This window comes from Oncorhynchus keta, chromosome 30, assembly GCF_023373465.1.
Source record: "Oncorhynchus keta strain PuntledgeMale-10-30-2019 chromosome 30, Oket_V2, whole genome shotgun sequence".
In the NCBI taxonomy this organism is placed as follows: Eukaryota; Metazoa; Chordata; class Actinopteri; order Salmoniformes; family Salmonidae; genus Oncorhynchus; species Oncorhynchus keta.
In genome coordinates, this window is record NC_068450.1 from 25,971,418 (window position 1) to 25,994,741 (window position 23,324).

The 23,324-nt window shown below is 42.6% G+C and overlaps 1 protein-coding gene across 1 annotated transcript; it reads left to right on the forward strand.

Annotated features, from left to right (window-relative positions):
• The first annotated feature begins 5,188 nt into the window (after positions 1-5,188).
• Positions 5,189-17,193, forward strand: LOC118363333 (uncharacterized protein DKFZp434B061-like). The gene is made up of 6 exons (XM_035744069.2): positions 5,189-5,330; positions 10,487-10,728; positions 13,550-13,615; positions 13,723-13,786; positions 15,304-15,504; positions 15,762-17,193. The coding sequence occupies exons 2-6, from the start codon at positions 10,530-10,532 to the stop codon at positions 17,191-17,193; spliced, it is 1,962 nt and encodes a 653-aa protein (XP_035599962.2). The 5' UTR covers positions 5,189-5,330; positions 10,487-10,529.
• The last annotated feature ends 6,131 nt before the right edge of the window (positions 17,194-23,324 follow it).

The following is a 23,324-nucleotide window of genomic DNA, read 5'->3' on the forward strand; positions in this document are numbered from 1 at the left end:
GCGAATCGGGTGAATATCCGCACTAACAATGGGAGTCGTTGACCACAAAGCGGTATGGCAGGCTGTCCTAGCGCCCATCTATGCATTCTTTGGATTGGTGGAATTGGATTTTTGTAACAAAGAATATAACCTTTATTTAGCCAGTTAGGCTAGTTGAGAACAAGTTCTCATTTACAACTGCGACCTGGCCAAGATAAAGCATAGCAGTATGAACAGACAACAACACAGAGTTACACATGGAGTAAACAATAAACAAGTCAATAACACAGTATAATTTTTTTTTAAGAGTCTATATACATTGTGTGCAAAAGGCATGAGGAGGTAGGTGAATAATTACGATTTTGCAGATTAACACTGGAGTGATAAATGATCAGATGGTCATGTTCAGGTAGAGATACTGGTGTGCAAAAGAGCAGAAAAGTAAATAAATAAAAACAGTATGGGGATGAGGTAGGTAAATTGGGTGGGCTATTTACCGATGGACTATGTACAGCTTCAGCGATCAGTTAGCTGCTCAGATAGCAGATGTTTAAAGTTGGTGAGGGAGATAGAAGTCTCCAACTTCAGAGATTTTTGCAATTCGTTCTGGGGAATGTCCTGGGAAATGTTCTTGTTACTTACAACCTCATGCTAATCACATTAGCCTACGTTAGCTCAACCTCAAGGGGGGAACCCACCAATCCTGTAGAGGTTAACTGACTTGCCTAGTTAAATAAAGGTGATTTTTAACATTTATTTTTATTAAATAGACATATGTCAGAAAGCTTTAATTCTTGTTAATCTAACTGCACTATCCAATTTACAGTAACTATTACAGTGAAAGACTACCATGCTATTGTTTGAGGAGAGTGAACTTAAACATGTATTAATAAACCAATTAGGCACATTTGGGCAGTCTTGATACAATATTTTGAACAGAAACTCAATGGTTTATTGGATCAGTCTAAAACTTTGCACATACACTGCTGCCATCTAGTGGCCAAAATCTAAATCGCGCATGGGCTGGAATAATACATTATGCCCTTTCTCTTGCATTTCAAAGATGATGGTACATATTTTATTATATTTTACCAGATCTAATGTGTTATATTCTCCTACATTCATTTCACATTTCCACAAACTTCAAAGTGTTTCCTTTCAAATGGTACCAATAATATGCATATCCTTGCTTCGGGGACTGAGCTACAGGCAGTTAGATTCAGGTATGTCATTTTAGGATAATTTTTTTTTAAAGGGGCTAATCCTTAAGAACAAATTCTTATTTAAGATGACAGCCTACACCAGCCAAACCCGGACGACGGGCCAATTGTACGCCGCCCTATGGGATTCCCAATCACGGCCGGTTGTGATACAGCCTGGATTCAAATCAGGGTGTCTTTAGTGACGCCTCTAGCACTGAGATGCCTTAGACCTCTGCGCCCCAAGGGAGCCAAATCAACCAATCAAATGTATTTATAAAGCAATTTTTACATCAGTAGATGTCACAGAGTGCTATACAGAAACCCAGCCTAAAACTACAAACAGCAAGCAATGTAGAAGCATAGTGGCTAGGAAAAACTCCCTAGAAAGGCAGGAACCTAGAGAGGAACCAGGCTGAGGGGTGGCCAGTCCTCTTCTGGCTGTGCTGGGTGGAGATTATAAGAGTATATGGCCATTAAGGCCAGATTGTTCTTCAAGATGTTCAAACATTCATAGATGACCAGCAGGGTCAAATAATAATCACAGGGGTTGTAGAGGATGCAACAGGTCAGTACCTCAGGATTAAATGTCAGTTGGTTTATCATAGCTGAGCATTCAGAGGTCGAAACAGCAGGTGTGGTAGAGAGAGAGAGTCGAAAACAGCAGGTCAGGTACAAGGTATCCCGTCCGGTGAAACAGGTCAGGGTTCCATAGCCGCAGGCAGAACAGTTGAAACTGGAGCAGCAGCACCAGCAGGTGGAATGGGGGCAGCCAGGAGTCATCAGGCCAGGTAGTCCTGAGGTTCAGATCCTCCGGGAGAGGAGAAAGAAAGGGAGAGTGAGAGAATTAGAGGGATCATACTTAAATTCACACAGGACACCAGATAAGACAGGAGAATTACACCAGATATAACAGACTGACCAAAGCCCCCCGGCACATAAACTATTGCAGCATAGATACTGAAGGCTGAGACAGGGTTGGGTCGGGGGACACAGTGGCCCCGGTTTGTTGCTCCAGTACCTTGCCGTTTACCTTCGCACCCCTGGGCCAGACTACACTCAATCATAGGACCTACTGAAGAGATGAGTCTTCAGTGAAGACTTAAAAATCAAGACCGAATATACGTCTCATAAAAATGTAGATCTGTAGGAGAAAGCTCTGCCTCCAGCTGTTTACTTAGAAATTCTAGGGACAATAAGGAGGCCTGAGTCTTGTGACCGTAGCGTACGTGTAGGTATGTGCGACAGGACCAAATTGGAGAGGTAGGTAGTAGCAAGCCCATGTAATGCTTTGTAGGTTAGCAGTAAAACCTTGAAATCAGCCCTAGCCTTAACAGGAAAACAGTGTAGAGAGGCTAGCACTGGAGTAATGTGATCAAATTTTGGGGTTCTAGTCAAGGTTCTAGCAGCCTGGTTTAGCACTAACTGAAGTTTATTTAGTGCTTTATCCTGGTATCCAGAGAGTAGAGCATTGCAGTAGTCTAATCAAGAAGTGACAAAGCATGGATTAGTTTATCTACTGTACATCAGTTTTGGACAAAAAGTTTCAGATTTTTGCAATGTTACGAAGATTGTAATCTAGTTTTAAATATTCAATTAGGGTTGTTGAGGTCAACCGCCTGTATTCAACGGAGACGCTATACTACTTGCCTCATGTCATGAATATGCATAGCCATCTCGAGAGAAGTCCGATATAACGTACTTTTTTCTCAAAGTTGCCGGGATGTCACGTGTACACTCAAAACAATTTAAGCATTACGAAACTTCTATTCGATCAAATAAACCTCACATAGCAAATAAGCCATTAATTGTTTTGTTTACCAAACTTGACACTCGCTTGGTGGTCGAAACAGCGAAAAAACGCCACCTGCTGGAGGGAGAAAGATTTTCTGCCGATTTGGGCCTCTCTCTTTCTCTTTTTTTAATATATATATTTTTTAAATTAACAACAAATCAATACATAAAGCACATAAGGGAACACAAGCATACATAGATTACAAACAATGGACAATCGAGCTAGGGGGTACAATATCACATTACAATTACACAAGGACCTTAAGGGACATGCATATACTTACAATTCTAACAGCTTTTTTGTTAGTAGAGCATTTAACCGTCTTAAAATACAGTTCAATTTCTTTCTGTAGGGTACGAAAATGTGGTTTTCTGTTTGTAAATTTACATTTGTGTATATGAAATTTGGCCAAAAGAATAATGAAATGAATTACATAAAAATGATTCCGCTTATTTCTATTGTATGTAACGCCAGGGTAGTGGGTTCGATTCCCGGGACCACCCATACGTAGAATGTATGCACACATGACTGTAAGTCGCTTTGGATAAAAGCGTCTGCTAAATGGCATATATTATTATTATTATATTATCTCTCCACAATAGTGTAAAATCTTCATAAATGTGTTCAATTATAAACCTACTGATGTCTTGCCACAGTTTTCTTACATGTATACAATGCCAAAAAAGATGCACAACTGTTTCTGGGTGGTCATTACAAATGGAGCAATTTGAGTTGATGTTTTCCTTAAACTTCTTCATATAGTGGTTGGCAGGATAATATTTATGAATAATTTTAAAGGAAACTTCCTTAATTTTGTTAACAAGTAGGTATGTGTGTGGCAACATCCAAACTTTTTTCCAACAGATATTATCAATAAATCCATTCCAATAAGGTATGACATAAGGTATAGATACAACATCCTGCTGAAACAAGGATCGTATCGCTCTGTTGTTGAATGGACCAAAAGAGAAACAAATCTTTCCTACTGATGAGTCAACAGAAGGTTGAAGGTTCAATAGAAGGTAGGCTCTGAGGGTCAGGTCTTGACATGTTCCTGAATAACATAGCAACACCTGAGGGAATGGCATCTAAAACAATTGCAAAATCTTTAGGTGTTACAGGGACCTTGTAAAGTGATAAGAATTCTTTATAACTGAGTAAAAGACCCTCTGCATTTACCAGTTGGCTCACCAATAGGATATTATTTCTGAACCAATATTCTAAAAACAGAGAGGTATTTTTATACAATATATCCCGATTATTCCATATATAATATCTGTGTGGAGAAAAATTGTGTTTATAAATTAAGGACCATGACAAGAAAACCTGCCGATGAAAAGCAGAACGTTTCACTGGAACTTTGTCAATATTATAATTGCAAAACAACATGAAGTTAAGGCCACCAAAAGTAGAGAAGACATGATGAAGCCTCTCTCTTTCTCTTCGTCTCTGGCAGTACCAAACAATACAGTCTGTGGGGCGGGGACAGAAAGAGGGGCTTGGGAAATGTACTACCAATCACAGCCGCTAGGAGCTAGGCTAATACTTTCTCCCTGGCTACGCATGGCAGTCCGGCTGTTTTTTAAATTATGGGTCAAATGTTGAGAAAGAAAAATGTCAGAGCTTAGTAACAAAAACTGTAGTTCACTTTTTATGATGAGTATGACTTATTGTAAGCAAATTTGATATAGATATTATGTGTTTACTAGCCTATATCCTTCACATAGCCTTCTGGTTATCCAAATTGTTTCCCCTTTATGTGGATAATGCATGGTGCTGACAAAACAAACTTGATATCACTTTAGTTTAATCATATCATGTGTAAACTTGTCCAGTTCCTCTTTAACTCTTCTGTTCTAAGGGGTGTGTTCTTCAAGAAACAACATATCACTGTAGTTATTGGATAAATGTCTAATGCACCCGTCTATGTAGATATTGTTGTTTATTTTTAACTGGACTACTAGAACAACTATTGAGTCAAACATCTTACAAATTTAAGCATTTGTAAGGATTGTGCAGGATTTTGAAATTAGTTAGTCAATGCTTCACTTTCAAATGTGGATTTTTTTTCAATTATCTACTTGTTAGCATCGATTAATTGGACCAATTGGATGAATTGTAAAAGTGTAACAGTCCATAAATCTGGCCTTAAAATAAAATAACGGCTACACAATATGTCGTTGCTCTTTTCCCTTTAAATAACTTGCAGAATCTCCTTCCCTCCGTTTGCTCCAGAGCAGCTCTCGTTTGGCCAGAAGAAAACTGTAGCGGATCTCAATGGATTTACTATATGAGATCACACACCTATCGGGATAGCATCCACATTTACTACGGGTTCATAATGTTTCTGAAAGAACGTAAGTAGGGTGCTTTGCAACTCGTTAAATAATGATAAAAGGGAACGGCTCATTATAGATGGGCGTATGGGCTGTTCAAGTCGGCAATTGAACCTGGGGAGCGTATGATGCAGCAAATGAATTGCTACAATGTTGTTTTTCACAGCGATTGGAACATTATTACTATGGGAATGATATTATAGGATTATAATTAATATATATATATATTTATAGTTTAGCGCAGCAGTGTGTCATTGATTAATTATGTAGACTGCTTGATTTAGTCACGATGATGGAGCTACAGTATCAGGCGCTCAAGTGCATCCTCGGTCAAGTTCCGACTCAGACAGATCCAGAGACTCAGCAAGAATATCTGGTTTTGTCATATTTGTCCTTGTCAAAATTCCATCACGTGTGCATGTCGTACAGTAGCTACTAGCGCATTTAAAATACCAAGGGCAGATGTGTCATCATGGGCCATGAGGCCGCCTGAAACTTGCAAAAGATGGAGTGCACTGCGGGGTGGTCACTCTGTTGTGGGTTTTCAATTTAGGCTACCGTTGTAGGTACGGGCCACCATGTCACGAATGTCACAATTCATTTTCGGACTTCACTAGTTTTTGTTAAAAGGATAGGCTTACAAAAGTAGAACTTGATCATTCCTACATGCTGTCCGACATAGGCACTATGATCAATGTATAAAGGTGTATTATAAACTGGGTGGTTCAAGCCCTGAATGCTGATTGGCTGATTGCCGTGGTATATCAGACCATATAACACAGGTATGACAAAACATTTATTTTTACTGCTCTAATTACGTTGGTAACGAGTTTATAATAGCAATAAGGCACCTCTGGTGTTTGTGATATATGGCTAATAGCCATGGTATATTGGCCATATACCACACCCCCTCGGGCTTTATTGCTTAAATAACTAAGGAATAGCCTAGTGAGCCTAAACTTTACAAAATCCAACTAAACTTGAAATAGCCTACAGTGTTTCCATATTTAACAAAGTATAGGAAGATAGATAGGTTAAGTATATCCTAAATAGAGTTTATGATTTTTTTTCAGGTGGCTCAACTGTCCCCTGCTTTACCAACAGGCTACAGTGGCCATTGTCCCATCGCCTAGAAGCTGTCTTGCCTGTCCACTGCTTGTCTTTAGTTTATAGTAGCCTAAATGGTGTACACCTGTAGCCTTCATGTAGGTCTAACTGTAATATGATTAGTAACATGTCAGGTAGTCATCACTGAGATCAAGGTCACTCATGTAGCCCTAAACTTGTACTTGAACTGAGACAATTAATGTTGATGCAGTTATGCAAATACTGTACAGCTGTACATTCTTCACAGTTGAAGATATAGTAAAGGTTATCTGAAAGGAAATGGCTATTCAAAACATAATGTATTTTTATGTCACTGAGGAGGGTCAGAATGTGGAAACAGTCAGCCATGGTGAGTAGAGGTCACGTATACAGCTGTGGGATCTTAATTTGATCACCCTGTTGAATGAGAACTTTTAATCTTGTAGTGTATTTGATGTTAAAAAGACTTCTGAAGTTTGTCATTTCCACTTTCTCTTACAAAAAATGTTTCAACCCCTACAAAAATGTCCATTAATTATAAAACACATAATAATTCACATTTTCTGTTGCTGCAGGATTATTTTCCTGCTGTAGCTAACTGTCTCAAATTAAGATCCTAAAACAGTATTTGATATGACAGACTACGAATTCAAATGGCCAGTTTGTAGTGAGTTTTGAAATGATCATATGTATCTCTAGGAAATAAAATGTGAAAAAGACAGCTGACAACTGCAGGCATCACATATAAAAATCAATGGCACAATTGAATCAAGTGACCCTTTCTATTCTTAGCAATGGATCACATTATTTTCCACTCTCTGAAAAACTCTGTTTGTAATGATATGAGTACAGAGCTTCCCGAAAATGACAGGGCCTTTAAAAACACAATCATCAATGTGTGTGTTCCTGATGGGGGGCATTATATTGCTGAGTCACCTCAATATTCTCTGTGCTTATGCTGATGCAGAGATATTCTGCTTCATATTTCAATTGGCTTGTGTCGATTCCTGACATTTTATTCTGCAAATACAATGTTAGCAAATTAGCTCATTGTAATTCAACAGATGTATTGATAATCTATATTATAAATTGATGTACTGTAAGTATGACAGAGCTGTATACAGGACTTGTCCTCTTGTGACAGTGACACTAGACCATTGACAACCATATTGGTGAGTGGCATAATTTAGAGGGACAGATAGACTGTACATTTCTGTTTCCTGAGACATTAGTTGCCATACATTTCCAATTCCACCCACATATTGTAAACATGTTAGGCTGAGAGAGTAGCCAGAATGGAATGTACTATATTTCTATGAGATACACAGGAAATATTATTTTACTGCTGCAAGGTGGATCTGCTTGGGAGTATATGTCTGAACTGCTGAGGTGAGGGGCTTTCTGGTTGTGGCTAGCCTAGAGGTCGACAGATTATAATTTTTCAACTCCGATACCGATAATTGGAGGACCAAAAATGCAGATACCGATTAATCAGACAATTTTTATTTATTTATTTTTAAAAATGACAATTGCAACAATACTGAATGAACACTTATTTTAACTTAATATAATACATCAATAAATCAATTTAGCCTCAAGTAAATAATAAAACATGTTCAATTTGGTTTAAATAATGCAAAAACAAAGTGTTGGAGAAGAAAGTAAAAGTGCAATATGTGCTATGTAAGAAAGCTAACGTTTCAGTTCCTTGCTCAGAACATGAGAACATATGAAAGCTGGTGGTTCCTTTTAACATGAGTCTTCAATATTCCCAGGTAAGAAGATTTAGGTTGTAGTTATTATAGGAATTATAGGACTATTTCCCTCTATACCATTTGTATTTCATTAACCTTTGACTATTGGATGTTCTTATAGGCACTTTAGTATTGCCAGTGTAACAGTATAGCTTCTGTCCCTCTCCCCGCTCCTCCCTGGGCTCGAACCAGGAACACAATGACAACAGCCACCATCGAAGCAGCGTTACCCATGCAGAGCCAGGGCAACAACTACTAGAAGGCTCAGAGCGAGTGACGTTTGAAATGCTATTAGCCCGCGCTAACTAGCTAGCCATTTCACTTCGGTTACACCAGCCTCATCTCGGGAGTTGATAGGCTTGAAGTCATAAACAGCGCAATGCTTGACGCACAACGAAGAGCTGCTGGCAAAACGCGCGAAAGTGCTGTTTGAATGAATGTTTACCAGCCTGCTTCTGCCTACCACCGCTCAGTCAGATCCTTAGATACTTGTATGCTTGTATGCTCAGTCAGATTATATGCAACGCAGAACACGCTAGATAATATCTAGTAATATGTGTAGTTAACTAGTGATTATGATTGATTGTTTTTTATAATATAAGTTTAATGCTAGCTAACAACTTACCTTGGCTTACTGCATTCGCGTAACAGGCAGTCTCCTTGTGGAGTGCAACGAGAGAGAGGCAAGTCGTTATTGCGTTGGACTAGTTAACTGTAAGGTTGCAAGATTGGGTCCCCCGGGCTGACAAGGTGAAAATCTGTTGTTCTGCCCCTGAACGAGGCAGTTAACCCACCGTTCCTAGGCCGTCATTGAAAATAAGAATGTACACAATCGGCACCCAAAAATACCAATTTGTAAGGTTGCAAGATTGAGTCCCCCGGGCTGACAAGGTGAAAATCTGTTGTTCTGCCCCTGAACGAGGCAGTTAACCCACCGTTCCTAGGCCGTCATTGAAAATAAGAATGTACACAATCGGCACCCAAAAATACCAATTTGTAAGGTTGCAAGATTGAGTCCCCCGGGCTGACAAGGTGAAAATCTCTTGTTCTGCCCCTGAACGAGGCAGTTAATCCACCGTTCCTAGGCCGTCATTGAAAATAAGAATGTGTTCTTAACTGACTTGCCCAGATAAATAAAGGTATAAATATATCTAAAAAATAATAATAATAATACAAATCGGCGCCCAAAAATACCGATTTCCGATTGTTATGAAAACTTGAAATCAGCCCTAATTAATCGGCCATTCCAATTAATCTGTTGACCTCAAGTCTAGGCCCTATACAGTTCATTCAGAAAGTATTTACACCCCTTGACTTTTTCCACATTTTGTTGTGTTACAGCCTGAATTTAAAATGTATTAAATTGAAATGTTGTATCACTGTCCAGTGGCCTACACACAATAATACCCCATAATGTCAAGGTGGAATTATGTTTTATTTGATGTATTCAACCCTTTTGTTATGGCCTAAATATGTTCAGGAGTAAAGATTTGCTTATCAAGTCACATAATAAATTGCATGGACTCTGTGTGCCTCGCAAAGAATGGCACCTAAGGGCCTCCCGGGTGGCGCAGTGGTCTAAGGCACCAGAGATTCTGGCTTCGCGGCTGGCTTCTGGGTTGGATGTGCATTGTGTCAAGAAGCAGTGCAGCTGGGCCTCCCGGGTGGCACAGTGGTTAAGGGCGCTGTACTGCAGCGCCAGCTGTGCCACCAGAGACCCTGGGTTCGCGCCCAGGCTCTGTCGTAACCGGCCGTGACCAGGAGGCACAATTGGCCTAGCGTCGTCCGGGTTAGCGAGGGCTTGGCCGGTAGGGATATCCTTGTCTCATCGCGCACCAGCGACTCCTGTGGCGGGCCGGGCGCAGTGCGCGCTAACCAAGGTTGCCAGGTGCACGCACTGTGTTTCCTCCGACACATTGGTGCAGGAGGATGCGCGCTGTATTATTAAGAAGCAGTGCGGCTTGGTTGGGTTGTGTATTGGAGGACGCATGACTTTCAACCTTCGTCTCTCCCGAGCCCGTATGGGAGTTGTAGCGATGAGACAAGATAGTAGCTACTAAAACAATTGGATGCCACAAAATTGGGGAGAAATTGGGGAGAAAGGGGTCAAATTCAAAAAACAAAACAAAAAAAAGAGGCAGTGCAGCTTGGTTGTGTTTGTGTTGTGTTGTGTTTCGGAGGACTCTCTGCCTCTTCCGAGGACCTTTGCCTCTCCTGAGTTGCGATCAATGCCGCTGAGTGGATCAAGAGTTGACATCTTCTGATAAGTGTGGGGGACCTCCTTCATGGTTACGTTACTGACCACAGGACATATGTGTGTACCCATTGGCTATACAGGACTACACTACAGATAGAGGGTGAGTGAAGACCCTTTTGAGGGATGACCGACCTGGAGGCATCGACAGTGGGGGAACCCCCTCCCCCGTATATGATCTTCCTCCTGGTTTTCTTCTTCTTCATCACTGGCCTCCTGGGCTTCCTGGTCTGCCACCTGCTGAAGAAGAAGGGCTACCGTTGCAGGACTGGGGAGGAGGAGGACGATGAGGAGTGTGAGCAGAAACTGGGACCAGACAAGAATGGTAGGTATCTACCAGGGTCTGTCAGAGTGTGTTTACATATACTGTATATTGGCTTTTGATCTATCCATTGATGTCAAATCAAATCAAATCTTATTGGTCACATACACACATTTAGCAGATGTTATGGCAGGTGTAGCGAAATGCTTGTGTTCTTAACTCCGACAGTGCTGTAGTATCTAACAATTCACAACAATACAAACATCTAAAATTATAAGAATGGAATTAAGAAATATATATATATATATATATATATATATATATATATATATATATATACAAAAAATGTTGGAGTTGCAATGATTAAAATACAGTAGAATAGAATACAGTATCCAGAGGTGGTATCATTGCCGACAACCTTCACACACACACACACACACACACACACACACACACACACACACACACACACACACACACACACACACACACACACACACACACACACACACACACACTGTGGTTACAGTAGGCTAACATATGTCAATGGCTTTAGGAACAGTAGTAACATCAGGCAGGATTTAGGCTACTAACTGCCTAGCCAGTTGTAGCTCAATCTTGGGTGCAATGATCACATTCCCACACTGACTGTGTGGAGGCTCATTGAATTAATGTTACGTTAGCCAACATGCTACACTAGCAAAGTTATGAATGATATAGCTGTCGGCTATATTAGCTACGACTTAGCGTTCTTTGTGCAGCTTCAAATGTCGAACAAAGTTGGAAGTTGTTGCGCCTCCGTCTGTCATTTTCTTCCCGCATGTTCTGCAAGTTGCAATATGTTTTTGTTATATCCAAAAATAATACTTTTTGGTGTCATCTTTCCAAGCGCTCCATCTGAATTCACCCGCCAACGTTCCTCTGCGCTGCCACGCGCAACTCTTTCTCAGCTGGCACAATTTGATTGGCTGCTGTCTGATTCAAACTGTAATCCGTTAAATGAAAAGTTGATGCGCTGCACTTTTTTTTAGTAGCATCATTTTTTATATTTGGGTTTGGGGAGGGTATCAAGTCAGTTCGAGTCAAAAGGCTCAAGTCCAAGTTAAGTCACGAGTCATTGGTGTTAAAGTCAAAGTCAAGTTGCAAGTCATGATATTTGTGACTTGAGTCTGACTCGAGTCCAAGTCATGTGACTCGATTCCACACCTCTGGTAATACATATGAAATGAGTAAAGCAGTATGTTAACATTATTAAAGTGACTAATATTCTAATATTAAAGTGACCAGTGATTCCATGTCAAAGTACATGGGGCAGCAGCCTCTAAGATGCAGGGTTGAGTAGCCAGGTGGTAGCCGTGAAGGCTATTTAACAGACTGATGGCCTTGAGATAGAAGCTGTCTTTCAGTCTCTAGGTCCCAGCTTTGATGCACCTGTACTGACCTCGCCTTCTAGATGGTAGTGGGGTGAACAGGCCTTGGCTCAGGTGGTTGTTGTCCTTGATTATCTTTTTGGCCTTCCTGTGACATCAGCTGCTGTAGGTGTCCTAGAGGGCAGGCAGTGTGCACACAGTGATGCGTTGTGCAGACCTCACTACCCTCTGGAAAGCCTTACAGTTGGGCGGTGCAGTTTGCGTACCAGGTGGTGATACAGCCTGACAGGATGCTCTCAATTGTGCATCTGTAAAAGTTTGTGAGGTTCTTAGGGGCCAAGACAAATTTCTTCAGCCTCCTGAGTTTGAAGAGCCGCTGTTGCGCCACCTTCACCACACTGTCTGTGTGGGTGGACCATTTCAGTTTGTCAGGGATGTGTATGCCGAGGAACTTGAAGCTTTCCACCTTCTCCACTGCGGTCCCGTCGATGTGGATAGGGGAGTGCTCCCTCTGCTGTTTCCTGAAGTCCACGATCAGCTCCTTCGTTTTGTTTACGTTGAGGGAGAAGATATTTTCCTGGCACCACTCCACCAGGGCCCTCACCTCCTCCCTGTAGGTTGTTTTGTCATTGTTGGTAATCAGGCCTGTCGTCTGCAAACTTGATGATTGAGTTGGAGGCGTGTGTGGCAATGCAGTCATAGGTGAACAGGGAGTACAGGAGGAGGCTTAGCATGCACCCTTGTGGGGCCCCTGTGTTGAGGATCTGCGAAGTGGAGGTGTTGTTTCCTTCCTTCACAACCTGGGGACAGGTCGTCAGGAAGTCCAGGACCCAGTTGCACAGGGCGGGGTTCAGACCCAGGGCCCCAAGCTTAATGATGAGCTTGGAGGGTACTATGGTGTTTAAGGCTAAGCTATAGTCAATGAACAGACCGAGAGCCCACAGTCCTTGGGACCAGTGGTACTGTGTTATCCTCAAAACGGGAAAATAAGGTGTTTAGCTTGTCCGGGGGCAAGACGTCAGGGTCCGCGACATGGCTGGTTTTCCCTTTGTAACCTGTGATTATCTATTGACCCTCACCACATACGTCTCGTGTCTGAGTCGTTGATTTGCGACTCTATGTACTAACGTTTTCCCTGTTTGATTGCCTTGTTTTTCGGACATGTCTGTCAGCAGGAAACTGTACTCTTTATGTTAGAGGATGTTATTTCAGCTTGAATTAAATTCAGTCCAATGTAACCACTGAACACTCACAAAGAAGTCATATTTCCCATATTGAATTAGTGTTTATTTAATGGGTACTTGAAAACCATTGGCCTCAGTGGAAGTAAACAACTTTAAAGGAAGTAGAATCTCGTGGAAGCATACAAACAAACAGAAATATGCTCCTTTCATTGAAGTAAGGAAAAACGGTCCAGGTCAATAACTTTGAGAATTTCCTTTAATAATCTTGAATGATGATGAAGCACGCTTGGGGGCAAGCTGCTTCGTCAGATAAGTTTTCATATATTACAGATGATGAAGAAGAGGAAAATCAAGACACCGTTGAACAAATCCTGAAGTGCATCATTGAAAATGAAGGCAATAACTTAATAGATACTACATTTTATCAATACCTTTGGCACTTAAATACTGCAATTTAAATTGTGCTTAGCAAAAGTGTGTAATGTTTGTGTTCTACCTTCTAGCTAACATGGAAGCCTTCAAGGATATGCTAGGAAAACAGGATATATGTCAACATCATGATCCTAGGTACGTATTGCTAAGATCAATTTTTATTTTACTTAGTTATAATGTATTTTTGTGTATGTAGATTTACATTCACCTTGTCTTACTCCAGCGTGTTATCACCTTTGGTGAAAGTATTTTAGTGCAGAGCTAAGGTTACTTCGTAACAGCACCAACTCCTCTCAAGTAATTATACTCCTACTTTATTTCTCTCTGGAACAAACCAGTATTTCTGTGGTACATAATGCATATGGTTTAAATGCAGGTCTCCTGTACTGTACTACAGGGATTCCACCTGCTTTAGGCTGTTGTGTTTTCAGAGAGGCCACAACAATGGGTGTAGCCTACATTTCTATGTGCCTGTGGCAGTCATGAAGTCAGTGTATTGTGTGGCTTGTATTTATGCTGGGACTAGCGGGTAGCTATGGAGTGGGGTGCCCAGCCCCTCTGTTCCTGCGCGATGCAGTGTGTCCTTGGGCTATCTGTCCCATGGGGTCACCTGGCTTAATGTTGTCTTGGTCTCAGCAGCTCTGTTATGGGATCTAGGCCCGTAACCACAAAGTGTCTCAGAGTAGGAGTGCTGATCTAGGATCTGTCCATACAATCTGATTTATTTTGAACTTAAACTCTTACTCTGAGACTCTTTGTGGATACAGGACCTGATCTTTACTGCCTTGTTGTGAGGCAAAGAGACAAATAGTCTCCCTCCATAGTATGCTGTTACTGCACTCAACCAACGTGCTTCTCCTTACATCCATATCAAGCATTCTAGGGAGAGCTGATCGAGGGCATTCTAGGTAGAGATGATCGAGGGCATTCTAGGTAGAGCTGATCGAGGGTATTCTAGAGAAACACACCCAGTGGTGTGCTGTGATAATATAACTGTGATGTGCTACTAGTATATTGGAGAGATTTATGCTTGTTAATTAGATCCATGTTCTTACTTGGCACCTCTAGGGTGAGGGTTTTAGTGTTCCTGTCTGTTTACCAAGATAGCGCTCTCAGACTGACAGCAGCCTACAGGGCCGTGGCGTTCGTTGGTATTCTTCCCACACTGTCCTCTCTCAGCCAGCTACAGCAGCAGTACAGCTACAGTACTCCCCAGAGATTCTGCAGTCCTGATGGGAGGGAGGTCACAGACAGAGGCGGCCAGAGAGGGGAACAGAGGGACTGATGGATCACACTAGAGACTCTTATTTCACAGGCAGACTACAACAAATATGCTACTATAAACCAGATGCTTAGAAATGACGTTTAGATGCTTAGAAAGATGTTTTTGGAAGTTTTTGCTTAGTCATGGTCTAGAGTGTTTCCCAGACACGCTCCTCGGGACCCCAAGGGGTGCATGGTTTTGTTTTTGCCCTAGCACTACACAGTTGATTCAAATAATCAACTAAACATTGAGCTTTGATTAATTGAATCAGCTGTGTAGCGCTAGGACAAAAACCTAGGACCCCTTGCGGTCTCCAGGACCGATTTTGGAAAAGGAATGGAAAATAAACATGCCTGACTGAATAGGTATTTCATTGTCTTTCCAAAAGATTACTGCGCAAAGAGAGCCTGGGGGGTATTCCACCTCATCACCACACAGTGCACTCTGGCGCCCAGCTCGACCATAAGTCCTGCACACTCTGTGTGCAAGGGCGGTCCAAGAAGGCCCGCCGCCTGAGCCGTGTGCCTCGGACCAATAAGCCCAGAACGCCAGGAGAGAGGAGAGAGTCCACAGTGTTCGCTGTGGGAAGGTGAGTCACACTGAACGGGTGTTTGACAACACAATACATTCATCTTTATTTATTTAATTAGTTTTTGCCTGGTAACCCATTAACACATTTGTAGTCTCTCTAGTTACACTACTTTGTGTTTTCTAATGTGATTTAGGATTCAGAGAATTCAGAGGCCTTTGTGTTTGTGTTTAAGTACTTTACATGTGTACGGTTATGCTATCTAGGGTTCTCATCGTGGTGATGTACAGTACTATCTGATGTCCGTATACCTACAGGTTCCGAGTCACCCACATGGACAAGAAGGATCAGGGGTCTGGCGACCAGTTGGACCAATCGGAGGCCCTGGATAGTGAGAAGGGGGATGAGGAGGACCCCCAGAGGAAGGAGGGGTACAACCTGCAGAGCATGTTCAAAGATGTCAAAACAGAGACCACAAATGGTGTGGTGGCCACCGCGGCCAAGCGGAAGAAGAGTCTAGTTCTGTTCTCGCTGCGCAGAGGCAGTGATCCAGTGGGGGTCAAAGTGTCACTGAGCCAGCCCGTGGTGGAAGAGGAACCCCTCTTCAATGATCCGTTGAAGACTGCTCCAGTGCAGACCTCCAGCCCTGTGAAGGCCCTGTCGTCCCAGCCCAGCATGGGCTCTGCTGCACCTGACGACACTGAGATGGCCCCTGTTAAGATGTCCCCCACTAGGGTCACTTTTATAGTGTCCCCCACAGAGGCTCCCGAACCGATCTCTCCCAACACGAGTCCAGCAGGAGTTTCCCCCCTAACGCCCCCGGTACAAGAATCCCCCATCACCACCCCAGTACAAGTCACCCCCGTGACCCCTGAAATATTCCCCCTTACCCCAGGCTCCCCTACTAACCTTGCCCCTAGCCCCTTAAATGTCTCCCCTGCCACTTCCCCTGTACAAGCCCACCCTACCCCTGTACAAGCCTCCCCTACCCCTGTAAAAGTCTCCCATACCCCTGTACAAGCCTCCCCTACCCCTGTACAAGCCTCCCCTACCCCTGTACAAGCCTCCCATACCCCTGTACAAGCCTCCCATACCCCTAACCCTGTACAAGCCTCCCCTAACCCTGTACAAGCCTCCCCTACCACTGCCCCCTTAAATCTCTCCCCTGCCCTGTCCTCCAGAATGGTGTCCCCCTCCCCTAACTCCTTAAATCTCTCCCCTTCCCTGTCCTCCAGAAAAGTGTCCTCCAATACTACTCCTTTAAATTTCTCCCCCACCCCTACCCCCACTCAAGTCTCCCCTGCCCTGTCCTCCAGAAAAGTGTCCTCCAATACTACTCCTTTAAATCTCTCCCCCACCCCTACCCCCACGCAAGTCTCCCCTGCCCTGTCCTCCAGAAAAGTGTCCTCCAATACTACTCCTTTAAATCTCTCCCCCACCCCTACCCCCACGCAAGTCTCCCCTGCCCTGTCCTCCAGAAAAGTGTCCTCCAATACTACTCCTTTAAATCTCTCCCCCACCCCTACCCCCACGCAAGTCTCCCCTGCCCTGTCCTCCAGAAAAGTGTCCTCTAATACTACTCCTTTAAATCTCTCCCCCACCCCTACCCCCACGCAAGTCTCCCCTGCCCTGTCCTCCAGAAAAGTGTCCTCCAATACTACTCCTTTAAATCTCTCCCCCACCCCTACCCCCATGCAAGTCTCCCTGCCCTGTCCTCCAGAAAAGTGTCCTCCAATACTACTCCTTTAAATCTCTCCCCCACCCCTACCCCCACGCAAGTCTCCCCTGCCCTGTCCTCCAGAAAAGTGTCCTCCAATACTACTCCTTTAAATCTCTCCCCCACCCCTACCCCCACGCAAGTCTCCCCTGCCCTGTCCTCCAGAAAAGTGTCCTCCAATACTACTCCTTTAAATCTCTCCCCCACCCCTACCCCCATGCAAGTATCCCCTGCCCTGTCCTCCAGAAATGCCTCCCCTGCCCTGTCCTCCAGAAAAGTCTCCCCTACCCCCTTAATGGTGTCCCCTATAGCTCCTCATAGCATTCTAAGTAATACTACTACTTTAGTCAAGGTGGAACAAACCTCACCCTCCTCCTCTCCGTTCACGACCTCAGCCACAGCCACCATGAAAGGGCCAGAACACAAGGCAGACAGCCTTGCTAGGTTTAAGGCCGACAAAGTCTCTCCCACTGTGGCCACTGTGAAAATCTCCCCCACCGTGGACCACATGAAAGTCTCCGCCACCATGACTCCAACAAAAGTCTGCCCCTCCAGTGGAAGCCCTCTCGAGAACAAGCTGGAGGTGGGTAGTGTTGCCATAGTCAACGCCAGTCCTGACAGTCAGCGGGAAGTCTCTGTGGTGTGTATGGCTGATGTGGTGAAGGGGGAGAAGGAGGACCCTGCTGTGGCCCAGAGCCCCCCAGAGGAGGAGAAGGAGGACGAGGTGGAGATGGAGGACATAAAGAACTGTCGGGTCAGCCAGGAGGAGGAGGGAGTGTCTCTGAAGGAGAAGAGGAGATCAGTACACAGTCAGCATAAGTGGTGAGAGAGAGAGAGAGAGAGAGAGAGAGAGAGAGAGAGAGAGAGAGAGAGAGAGAGAGAGAGAGAGAGAGAGAGAGAGAGAGAGAGAGAGAGAGAGAGAGAGAGAGAGAGAGAGAGAGAGAGAGAGAGAGAGAGAGAGAGAGAGAGAGAGAGAGAGAGAGAGAGAGAGAGAGAGAGAGACTGTCCACGCCCCACTGTGACAAGGACAAATGGATATATAGCAATACTACGGAGGTAAACCAACCAGGCCATGTCAAAACTCAACTGAGTACACCATGCCAGGCTGGCTGAGACTGTCTGGCACCAACTGTGAAGTGACATGGCTTCAAAATGACAAGGCTGTAATTCATCCAGATGGATTGATCTTAAACACTTGCATAATGTGACTAACAGCACGGCTATAATACTACTCCTTTTATAACCAGACAGTGCAAGCCCAGGCCTCACAGACTACACCAACAACAATCAACTATACCACCAACAACAATCAACTATACCCCCAACAACAATCAACTATACCCCCAACAACAATCAACTATATCCCCAACAACAATCAACTATATCCCCAACAACAATCAACTATATCCCCAACAACAATCAACTATATCCCCAACAACAATCAACTATACCGTATCGTAGAATGTATGCACACATGACTGTAAGTCGCTTTGGATAAAAGCGTCTGCTAAATGGCATATATATATATATACCCCCAACAACAATCAACTATATCCCCAACAACAATCAACTATATCCCCAACAACAATCAACTATATCCCCAACAACAATCAACTACACCCCCAACAACCATCAACTATACCCCCAACAACCATCAACTATACCACCAACAACAATCAACTATACCCCCAGCAACAATCAACTATACCCCCAACAACAATCAACTACACCCCCAGCAACAATCAACTATACCCCCAACAACAATCAACTACACCCCCAACAACCATCATCTATACCCCCAACAATCAACTACACCCCCAACAACCATCATCTATACCCCCAACAACAATCAACTATACCCCCAACAACAATCAACTATATCCCCAACAACAATCAACTATATCCCCAACAAGCATATATATATATATACCCCCCCAACAACAATCAACTATATCCCCAACAATCAACTATATCCCCAAAAACAATCAACTATATCCCCAACAACAATCAACTACACCCCCAACAACCATCAACTATACCAACAACCATCAACTATACCACCAACAATCAACTATACCCCCCCAACAACAATCAACAACACTACACCCCCAGCAACAATCAACTATACCCCCAACAACAATCAACTACACCCCCAACAACCATCATCTATACACCCCCAACAACCATCAATCTATACCCCCAACAACAATCAACTACACCCCCAACAACCATCATCTATACCCCCAACAACAATCAACTATACCCCCAACAACAATCAACTATACCCCCAACAACAATCAACTATACCCCCAACAACAATCAACTATATCCCCAACAACAATCAACTATATCCCCAACAACAATCAACTACACCCCCAACAACCATCAACTATACCCCCAGCAACAATCAACTATATCCCCAAAAACAATCAACTATATCCCCAACAACAATCAACTACACCCCCAACAACCATCAACTATATCCCCAACAACCATCAACTATACCCCCAACAACCATCATCTATACCCCCAACAACAATCAACTATACCCCCAACAACAATCAACTATACCCCCAACAACAATCAACTACACCCCCAACAACCATCAACTATATCCCCAACAACAATCAACTACACCCCCAACAACCATCAACTATACCCCCAACAACAATCAACTATACCCCCAACAACCATCATCTATACCCCCAACAACAATCAACTATACCCCCAGCAACAATCAACTATACCCCCAACAACAATCAACTACACCCCCAACAACAATCAGCTATACCCCCAACAACCATCAACTATACCCCTAACAACCATCAACTATACCCCCAACAACCATCAACTATACCCCCAACAACCATCAACTATACCCCCAACAACCACCGTGTAAGTCGACCAAGAGAAAACAATGGGTAATATCGGTGTAGCCTAGCTACTTGTCAGTCTGTTCTGTAACTCTACTACATACTATGGAATTAGAGGCAGAAACTGCCTCTGAGTAGGTTAACTCCAGGTTTTGATGTAGTCACCACTGGCTGTTTCTCTACCTATACAACCACATGCTTCCCAAGTCATCTTGCAAATCAGTGGACCCATTTTGGTCCGCTAAAATGTTACCAGGGGCTCGATTCAATCTATTTCAGCGAAGTTCAGGTAACAAAGTCGACAAATGCAGCCTTTACATTTAATTTGCGTTATAGCACTGAACTTCAGCAATACGGATTCAATTGAACCTTGTCCCAAGTGTCATTTAGGACATATTATCATCAAGGGTATTGATATAGCCCAAAATAATTAATCTATCTGAGCTTCTAGATTCTAGCATGTGGATACACTGTCTGTGTAGACTAATAGACTGAGAGACCAAAAGTCCGTCTTAGATCACTTTGAAACATCTATTCTTCCATTGACTCAGCTGTGTCCAATCTTATTAAGTTCTTCTGTGTACAGTGGGACAGAAGTTTCCCTGCCCTGAGAAATGTTGTGCTGGGTATGGTACAGTGGGACAGAAGTCTCCCTGCCCTGAGAAATGTTGTGCTGGGTATGGTACAGTGGGACAGAAGTCTCCCTGCCCTGAGAAATGTTGTGCTGGGTATGGTACAGTGGGACAGAAGTCTCCCTGCCCTGAGAAATGTTGTGCTGGGTATGGTACAGTGGGACAGAAGTCTCCCTGCCCTGAGAAATGTTGTGCTGGGTATGGTACAGTGGGACAGAAGTCTCCCTGCCCTGAGAAATGTTGTGCTGGGTATGGTACAGTAACGTGATACAGAGGATAGTTATGTCACTTTTCATATTCTCAGAGAAAACTAAAAAAACTAAAGCTAGTCCTTAACCAACCGTAAAAAATACTCCAAAATGTTACAGTCTGAATAGTGCTTTTAGCTACTGACTTTAGAATGTATGTTTACGGTACTGGAAAATGTTATGTTGTTTACTTGGAAGCATACAGTAGCAGCGTACACGCTTAAGTCTTATTCATATAGAAACCATAGGCCAGCACTGCAGTTAATAAATATACATCATTAGGATGGTATTTTATCTGTAGTGGTCATTTGTTTTGTGTCAGGATGGCTTCAATATACCCACTGGACTACATAATAATGTGTAGTCCTGGATAGAAACATATACTTCCAGGGTTGTATTTACTAGGAACCAAACAGAAGCAATTTGGTTGAAACAGGGAGGGACCTACCTGATTTGTCCAATAAGAAATGCTTGTTTTTGTTTTCTGTTGCAAAACATTTGCTATGGTGTATCATAATGAATAGGACCCTGATCCATAGTAGTGAACAGTGTTTCTCTCAAAGACATACAACACCTCTTCTCACTCGTTGACTCCAATTCATTATTGCTGCACTTCATCATTTTAACAAAGAACCAATGGGATTTCAGTGTGATATGATGTTCAATGTCAACAGGGCATTAAGGCTGTGTTAATTTTTTTGCACAACAGATATTTCCTTATTAGCCAGAGAATTCGGTTTTAGCCATACGATGACAATATTCCTGAGTTGAATTTGAATTATGGAAATGATGTGAAACTCTTGATACCAGATTATTTCATCTAGTTTTGCTTGAAACTGATCTGTTTTCATTTACTACAGATGCATAGCACTTTGAAAATGCTTTTTTATTTTTATTTAACTAGGCAGTTAAGAACAACTTATTATTTACAATGACGGCCTACTCCAGCCAAACCCTGACAACACTGGGCCAATTGTGCACCACCCTATGGGACTCCCAATTACGGCTGGATGTGATGTAGTCTGGATTCAAACCAGGTACTGCAGTGACATCTCTTGTACTGTGATGCAGTGTCTTAGACCACTGCGCCACTAGGGAGCCCCAACCTTGTAGAGATAGTATCAACATTGAAAATATTATAAAACGCAATAAAGAACAGCTAACAAAATGGCGTTTATATGCATTAGACATGTTTACTTTAATATACATCATAGATGTGAAATGGTCAAGAAATCAAAAGCTGACTACTGTATATATCTGACTGTATGTCACAGTCATAAATGTTTCACCAGCGAACAGTACTGTAACTCCATATGTGAATGGTACTATATCTGGTTATAGCTCTGCGAAGCACAGAATATGACTGATTTCAATGAAGATTTCATGTTTTCAAATTAACTGGCAAACAAAAGCACACCAAAGTATTCTTTTTGTGGATTCGAAGGAATCGTCACATACAGGAATCAAAGGAATCGTCACATACAGGAATCGAAGGAATCGTCACATACAGGAATCGAAGGAATCGTCACATACAGGAATCGAAGGAATCGTCACATACAGGAATCGAAGGAATCGTCACATACAGGAATCGAAGGAATCGTCACATACAGGAATCGAAGGAATCGTCACATACAGGAATCGAAGGAATCGTCACATACAGGAATCGAAGGAATCGTCACATACAGGAATCGAAGGAATCGTCACATACAGGAATCGAAGGAATCGTCACATACAGGAATTGTTTCCTGTATGTGTTACCAGGATGTGGTCTCCTCTGCTGGTCATGGCTGCTACATGCATTATCAGTTCACAGTAATGATCTAACTCCTTAGTCTTACACTGTGTCCATTGAGTGTAAAATATATTTAAATGTGTTTGTAATGGCCTTAGAATCATATATTGCATGTGTCTTCATTGACCGAAGCTGGAAATAACTCATGAGGAAAACATGTATATTATATGCATACTATTAATCAACAACCTGATGATTTGAGTCATCTCAAATGTGAAAATGCAGCTGTACAATGAACAATTCTTAAGGAATCAAACTAAGTATATATTAAAGCTATGCATTTGACCTTTGTTGTTCGTATGACTAATTGTTGAGGTGGACTTAACCCAATGTGGTACTGTTAGAGCATTTCGTTCTCATACTTCAACCATCCTGTCATTCTGAGGTAAGATATTAACAAGCACAAACACACCAGGAAGATTGTTTAATACATCTCAGTGTCCATGTTTGATTCTGGTTCTCATGGAAATAGAACATGACATGTAGAATATGGTTTACTACTGTATAATTAATACAGTGCATTATATGAGGTTTACTACTGTATAATTAATACAGTGCATTATATGAGGTTTACTACTGTATAATTAATACAGTGCATTATATGAGGTTTACTACTGT